General features: G+C 32.6%; 1 protein-coding gene across 1 annotated transcript in view; it reads left to right on the forward strand.

Annotated features, from left to right (window-relative positions):
• LOC111617946 (PH domain-containing protein DDB_G0287875-like) overlaps positions 1-8,581 on the forward strand; it is a gene marked incomplete at its 5' end in the record, with an annotated part of 16,422 nt that extends 7,841 nt beyond the window's left edge. Inside the window, one exon of the mRNA XM_023359343.1 lies at positions 8,179-8,581. Within this exon, the coding sequence (XP_023215111.1) occupies positions 8,179-8,431 (253 nt within the window). The remainder of the gene's footprint in view (positions 1-8,178) is intronic.
• Positions 8,582-8,869: the final 288 nt, after the last annotated feature.

Raw genomic sequence — 8,869 nt, forward strand, 5'->3', positions numbered from 1 at the left:
CACGACATTCTTACAGAACAACAAAAAGGTTGCCGTAGAAATCACAGGGGATGCAAAGAACAGTTATTCATAGATTCAGTCATTCTACGGCAAGCACACAAACAACACAGAAACATACACATGGCATATATAGACTACAGAAAAGCATTCGACAGCATTCTGCACAGTTGGCTGCTACATATTCTACACATATACAAAATACATCCATCACTCATTGCATTCTTCCAAAACACTATACAGCACTGGAGAACAACAGTACATCTCAGGATTAGTAACACTTCCATACAATTAGTAGTAATTCAAACACAAATTATTATCGTATTTATTTTCAGGCACTTGGCAATTTTTATCATCAAGTTTTTATTTAGTTGACTTCCTTTGAGATTCCTTGAGTTTTCTCTGGTTCTGCCTAGCCCTGAATCCATTATCCAACATGTTAAACAACACGCAATATGGCTACAATATCAGACATGAAAAAACAACATGGTTTACACTGTCACATCTCATGTACATAGACAACATAAAACTTTATGCATCCACACAAAAACAACTTCAGCAGCTGCTACAAATCACACATTCATTCTCCAAGAATATATAAATGGAGTTTGGCTTAGACAAATGCAAAACACTTCACATAGAAAAAGGAATCCTGAAGAAAGAAGATTTTGCACTTGGAAATAGAGACGTTATTGAATCCATGGAAGAGGGTGAGTTCTACAAGTATTTAGGATTCCAACAGGCCAAACTAGCAGAACATACACAAATAAAGCAAAGATTAATTAAAGAGTACCAAAGTAGGTTAAATGCTATCCTCAGAACACAGTTAAAGCAATAAACACATATGTCATCCCAGTACTTACATACTCTTTTGGAGTTATACATTGGACTCACACAGATCTCGAGCAACTCCAAAGGAAAACAAGAACAACGCTTACTAAGCATAAACAACATCACGCTAAATTTGCCACAGAAAGATTAATCCTGTAAAGATTGCGGACGTGGCCTGATTGACATAGTTAAACTTCACTACAAACAAATACAGTCACTGCAAGAGTTTTTCTACAGGAAACAAGAAACATCACAATTATATAAATCAGTAACTCTAGCAGACTGAAATAACACACCATTAAACTTACACTCGCATCATACAGACTTGACACAACATATAAAAAGCATAGACACCATTAAGAAATCGTGGGCTCGAAAGGCACTCCATGGCAGGCATCCTTATGACCTGGCCCAGGATTTTGTTGACAAAACTGCGTCAAACAGCTGGTTAGATCGGGGATGCCTCTTTGGGGAGACAGAAGGATTCATGATTGCCATACAGGATCAGTTCATAAATACTAAAAACTACAGAAAACACATACTCAAAGATACAACACTCACAAATGACACATGCAGAAAATGTCACATTGTGCCAGAAACTATACAACACATCACTTCTGGGTGCAAGCTCTTGGCACAGACANATTATTAATCTATCAAAAGTTTTCAAGTTGAGTAAGATGTAAAATTAACCAACAATGATTACATTAAATTCTTGACTTTTGCAAATTCATAGATATAATACAATGATTTACAACTAACAATAGCATTTATTAGTACCATTTTAAATATATATAATAATAGATGATTTATTTTCTCAATAGGCTTATAAGTTAAAAATATAAGTGATATGAAACACAAACTTAAAGTTATGTCTGTTTTTATTTTACAATTAGAAGGGTAAAGGAAACTTTTTTTGTGAAAAAAAATTTTTTTTCTGATAAAAATGTTTGTTTCCTTAGGCCATATATTAAATTAAGCCCATTACAGAACTTATACAGAAAGAAAACAGAGCTTTCACAAAATACTTGCTGTAGTTGTTTAGGTAATTTGATTACATAAAAAAATTGATTACATAAATAAAAAGCTTTAACTCTTTAAACTTTGAAAATTTCATCTATCTACATTCCTAGAGACTAAATTGTTTTTACTCCTTAGGCTGAAATGAGAACTTTTATAGAAAAACCAATTAAACAGTTTTTCCATAGGCCAATTTTGTTTTAAACAGATTAAGTTGATTTTGGCTGTTTTTTTTTTGTTTTTTTGTTTAGTGTTAAAAAAATAATCAGATTATTGAAGTCATTGGGTAAACTTTGTTTTTGAAGTATACTGAAGAGCTGGTAATGGGGGAAAAGGGTTTGCTAATAACATCCCTATACACAAAGTAAGGTTCCTTACATTTCCAAAAATCTCATTGTCTATGTTTTCCTATAAAGACCCCAAATATCCATCATATTCAATTTAACAGATTTTAGAGTCATCTGACTCAAAGATAGTAAAGGTATATGAAAAGTAAAAGAAGTCACCAAGCTTAATTGAAGTCTGAAATAAATCAAAGCCAATATGGAATTGCACAATAGATCTATTTAGCCATTTTAGAGCTAGGCCAGACTTCTTCAAATTTTAAGCCACTGATATTGAAAAGAAAATTGCAAGGGATAAATATAAACAGTCATTTTTGTAGTGTTTTTGTCCATTCTATGAATTGAACATCATTACACTCCAAAAAATCATTACTCATAAAAAAACATTCAAAATGTGAGAGATTTCAATGAAAATGGTAATGACATGCTAGTATGATATGCTAGCATAATAAAATTAGTCTTATAATATGACACTAGCCAGGAAAATTTGTCAAACATCAAAAGCATTTATCCAACCATTGTAACATATAAATAAGCCTGGCATCAAACAGTGTTGTCAGCCTAACAAAATAATATTTGTACTTTGAAAATAAAATCCAAATAGAAAACATTGAGAAATTTCTGGTTTCTTTGTCAGACATAAGTTTCTTGAAGTTTTTCTGTTTGTGCCAAATTATTACATAATTTAAATGTATTTATTAGTGGCAATGATATTCATTCATTATACATCCATATATATTAGTTATAATACGAATCATCAATGTTGTTTGTAGTTCTATCCAGACAACTGGATTATTGGTAATTCCCATATGTAATATTTATTTATCATCATTCAAATGTTCAGAATTTTTTTTTTCATTTGTAAATGTTTTAACAAAAGCTTATAAATTTTCTGACCCATATGCAGTTGAAGTGAATAATTATGATTGGTTTGTGCTTATTTTTGCAATTAGGATTTTAAAACTTCATATCAAGATTTAAAATATATGATAGATTTTAGTTTTTATGTAATTCCAGTAAAAAAGTTATTTCATAATGAATTGAGTTTATATGTTTATGATTTTATGATTTGACTCATTCCCAGGTAAAGTAGAGTTTTATTAAAAGGCTAGATAGATGTGTCTCAGTATTTTGATTGTACCAGTAAGTACATTTTATATGCTATTGAAGGATTTGGTTTATGTTTTTCCAAAGAAATGATTTCAAAACTATTATATTTCTTGAAAAAATAGATGTTTCTTTGGGGTAAATATGGCATTTATACACTAAGATTAATATTCATTTTTAAAACAGTTTTAATAATTAAATTTTTAAAAATATATATTAATACATAAAGAATGCAAAGGGTGAAGTTGAATCTCAGTTTGGAAGCATAAAATATTTATTGGAACTGTTCATAATTTGTAAATATATTAAAAGTATATTTTGTAGTGTTTAAGAAAATGCCATTTCCAAAACTTGGCTGTCTGCCATGATTTGAAATCTTACTGATGATTGTTTTAATTTTTTTTAAAGTTGTAGAACAATGAGTTAAACATTAAAAATTTCGAAGAATAAGAGTATGTTATGGAATATTCGTGGTCTAGATAAGATTTTTTTCATGACATTGTCTAAAACGATTAACTGATTTTAAAAAGATACTGATCTTTTTAATCAGTTAATGAATTTTTCATAATCCTCAGTGTCTTTTTATAGAAACTAAAAGTATTAAGTAGATATTGTAATGGTGGTGGTGCATGTGACATTTTTGGAATAATCTCCCTGTGTGTGCTAATTTAATAAAAGTTTTTGGGCTGCAATTTAAAAAAATTGTAGACCTATAAATTACCACTGTCATCAGTATGTCTTTCCTTAATCTTGAGAATGGAGTGAGATAGATGAAAGATATGGAAACCTTAGGAACAGGAGGCCCCAGTTAACACTATGTGAACTTCCAATGAAAACTGGAAGTCATGATATTTCAATTCAAAAATTTCTCCTGAAAGGAGTTAGATGATCTCCACAACTTGATTACTAAAGGAGAAGTATGATGTACAGAGACAAGACACTGCTAATTTGAAGGTGGAGAGCATATATTTTAAATTAAATAAATTTAAAAAAAAGTTTAAAAATTGCAGCCTGGCATTGTGATAATGACAATGTCACAATAAAATAATTACTTGTTTATAATAATTTATTGTGAGAGCCTGATGGCTGAGGCAGTAGATGCATCAGCTTGTGCATGATAATAACCAAGACTGGATCAGAAGCTTCAAAAATTTTGTAGGCAGTTGTCCCAGATATGCCATATCAATTTCTGATCATTTGCTGCCCCCCATTGTGGGACTGGCAGTTCTATGTTAGACTTGAAAAGAAATCTCTTAAGACAGAGTTCAAAAAAACAAAATGATAATATACAGGGTGACAATAATTAACCCGTACAAGTTTTTTGCATTGTAAATTTATTAAAGAAATGAAAATTAGCAAAACAACAGCAGATAGCAGTGACAATACTTTACGTATTAATCAGATATTCAGTCGGTTTCAAAGTGGCCTCCTTTTGCCTTGATGCAGAGCCCCAAATGTGTATCTAAATTTTTGGCAATGAGTTGCAGCTCTTCTGAAGACAGTTTGTCCCACTTCTGGCACAAGGATTGCTTCAGCAACTCCAAACTTTTGTGGTGTTTAGCACAGGCCCTAGCCTCCAAAATGGACTACACACTGTAGTCCATTGAGTTCAGATCTGGTGAGTATTGTGGCCATTCCGCAGACAAGATGAAATCAGGAAAATGAGCCTTTCACTACTCCTTAGTCTTCTTCGCCCTGTATGCTGGCACTGAGTCCTGCTGAAATGTCCAAAATGCTGCTGAGCCCACGGAACTACCACGGCCTCGAGAATGTCATGGCAGTACATGTTTTGATTGATTTTGGCCCCTTGATTGACGAAAACAACGGGTGTCTTGCCACTTGCACAAATTTCGGCCCAAACATTGGATTTTTGTGATGTTCGACGATGGCTGAGCATCAGGGAGCTTCCGTGGACCAGTTCCTGTCATTTTGATGGTTGTGCGTCTGTTGTACAGAGAAAAGCTTCTTGTCTGTGAAGAGAATGTGCTCCCATTGTTGACCTGCGGCCCGACGCTTGAGTTGACAGCATCTTTGGAGTCGCTTGCACTTGTTTTCATTGATGAGGAGCTGAAACTTTCGGAACTTGTAGAGCTTGAGTCCAAGTTTCTTTTTTTGCCATTAACCACATTGATTCGCTATTGATTCCAATCTCACGAGCAATTTTTCCTCATGTCAGTCAACTCGCTTTTTGATGATCTTGCGGTTCCTAGACGTGTTGATGGTGTGCTTTCTTCCACATCTGAGATGGTCACCATTATGGCCAAGCTTCTTGAATCACTGAACTGCATCCGAGACTGTCATTTTGGGAACACAGAGCAAACCAACAATTTCACATTGACGCTTTCCTTGCCAGAATAGCTCCAAAATTGCACAACAGACCAGTGGTATTGTGGCATTCGCATAGGAAAATTACATAATTCAAGGTTACCAGCAAGCACAAAATATGATTTAAGTGGTTTGTGAGAGGTGCAGAGTTTAAATATTTTGTCCATTTTTTCCAAAATTTGGTTGGCAGATTAATGTTTGATATTCGGCTGTAAATGGTAGTTTCTTAGATTTAACATTCTATCTTAAAAAATATTATGGTAGCTGAAAAATTTATTTTCAATTCCTGTCTACTTTACCATTGAATTTGTACCATTTGATACCATCAGAGTATTGTGATAAACATGACATTGGTAGGGTGAAACTATATGGTTTGTTATATTATAGTATTTGATTTATATAACTACAAAGGTTATCTTATGTAAGAGTTTATCACACCAATTGACAAATTTACCACATTTTAAAAATTCTTTATTCCTCTACTGTACACAATTTAAAGAATTTTTAAAATGTATTAGATTGGACACTTGGTGTGATAAACCCTTACATAAGATAACCTTAGTAAATATAAATCAAATATTATAATATTATGGGTTAGATGTATGAAATAATCTAATTGATTTAATGAGGGTTTAGTGAGGTCATCTATAAGACATCCATGATATCATAGCAAGACCAACCATCAAGAAAAATTCAACAAATTTAATAAAAACAAAAAAAATTATAGGCACAAATCTAAATGTGAGGAATACAGTTTCCTCAAGCTGGTACAAATCACTAGAGAGCATTATTATTATTAAGCAAGCATTAATCCTACAAAATGCTATTTCCAACTGAGAGAGAACATACATAGACCAATCAATTATCATATCTCGTTGATGGTTTCTTTGGATGCACTTCTTGGAGGAAGGAGGAAGGACGTTCGATAGGCTTCAGGCACAAATTCACAAAATTATAGGTAATCCTCTGGACTTTTTGAACAAATGCCCCAAAGATTGGGTGTGTTTGCATTATATTGGGATCCAGTGTGGGAATCTGATCAGATGACCATTTGTTTGGTAGTGATGACACATCAAAGGTGTCATTGCTGGACAATGAAAGTAGACAAAATTGCCTATTATGTTATAACAATCAATAGTGAGGTTGAGGCCGAAGTTTCAGATGCGAAAATGTGTACATTGGACGTTCAGCGCCGCTTTCCTGTAAGCCTAGAAATTTGACAGTGGTGTTTGAAATGTCGAGCATGATTCCACTGACTATCCAAACACCATTGTCAAACTTCTAGGATTACAGGAAAGCGGCGCTGAACGTCTGACGTACACGTTTTTGCATTTGAAACTTCGGCCTCAATCTTGCTAATTATTAAAGTTTAGTCTTAGTTAACTGTCAACTTTCTCAAAAGGGGGAATCTAAAAACAGTTAGAAGAAATAAGAAATACACCAGGCGATTCCATTTAACTACTTATTGTTATAACATATTTGTGATTTTTTTTGTGGGTCAGTGTGAGGGGGGAAGACTTTGTCACTTTATAACCCTAGAAACATGAATTCTTTAATTGCTTGCTGCTAGTTTAGTTAAAACATCGTTTCGTTAAAAATTTAGAAAAACAGTCCCTGGATTCTCATAACTTTACAATACATAAAAAAATTTAACACTCATAATCTGTATAATAGAACATTTATATATGAGATAATTAGAACTGATTGTTGTTTTATAATATCCAAATGGATTAAATAAGGCACATTTTGATAATTAAGAATTCAAAAATAAATATTATTTAATAATGATTTTTCTTCTATTTGTTAAGTGGATATTGTATGTTGCATATTTTATGAATCATCTCTGAGTGGGTTGTTGTTGTTTGATAATTTTGATACTAAGTAGAGCGTCGTTTATCCGAAGTTATCCGAAATGGGGTTGTTCGGATAACTTATTTTTCGGATAACCGATTATGTACAAAAAAAATATATTAATCTATCCCATGTTGAAATTTTTCTCCATTGCATGTCGCTTTGTGTTAAATTTTCGTCGATGTTAAGCCTAATGTAAACTTTTTAAAATAATAATCTTGGCTATTATATCGTTAAAAATTATTTCTTTATTTTTACAAACAAAATAAATATATTGAAAAATATAAAAACAAAAAAAATTATACTTTAGAAGTTAATCTAGAATCAAAAATGTTCGATTCAGCATGACACACAGTCCTCAGAAAAACACCACACAAAATTGCCAGTGCTGACAGCTAAAACACGCATATCAACAAAAAAAATATTTGAGTAGCCCAAGATAAAGCCAAAGATTGCAGCGCCACAGCACTAGCAAAAATTTAAATTTGCCGATTGGAATTCTTTCAGATAACCGACGTTTCGGATAACTGACTTTCGGATAAATGACGCTCTACTGTAATTAATTAAAAAACAAAAAAAATTAATATAACATTTATTCTATTACAGAAGGCATTTAAATTATAAATGTAATTATATTTGCATATAGTAGAATCATTTAAAGTTTCTGATAAATTTTTAAAGAATTTTGTTTTTAATGTTTTAGTTTGGAGAGATTAGAATCCTCTACTCAGGACTTGAGGAAGATTAGTCAATCATCGTCAGGTGAAGAAATAACAGACTCTTCCCTCGATCAAGTGATTAATCTGGAAGCGACAACTAATGCCACAGAAGCAATCAATCAAAATGAAGTAAACCTGCTCAACAATGCTGATGATATAAATTCTAACAGAGTCCCAGGAAATCCACTAATAGCTTTCGAAGATATCCGACAGAAGGAAACATCAGTTACAGGTTAGATCCGATTCCAATGCCTTGGCTATCACTTGAAATGCATCCACAAAAGAAGAATGCCCTTGATCCATCAAATGTTTTCTTACGTACACTAAATCTTGCTACTGGAGGCAATCGTAATTTATTACTCAGTTTGCAGATTCTTTTTCAGGCAAGTAAAGTAAAACTAGAGAAAATAAGACTATTCAACATATACAATCAAAAGGACATACCAGCTTTGCACTTGAAATATTGTCAACTCACCCTATATAGAATTTAGCAAATAAAAAAATTCTTCCTGTCGAAGCAGGTTAAATTATGAAAATCCATTGTTAGATTGCAACGCAAATATCGAGGCCAAATAACTTAGTATTAATATAAATATTTTGTGGAGCTAGGATTGAATTTTATATTCTGTCAAGGGTTGCAACACCCATTCCCAGATAGATCTGATCACAATGCAA

This window comes from Centruroides sculpturatus, unplaced genomic scaffold (genome assembly GCF_000671375.1).
Source record: "Centruroides sculpturatus isolate CEXI.00-Female unplaced genomic scaffold, Cexi_2.0 scaffold57, whole genome shotgun sequence".
NCBI classification, from domain to species: Eukaryota; Metazoa; Arthropoda; class Arachnida; order Scorpiones; family Buthidae; genus Centruroides; species Centruroides sculpturatus.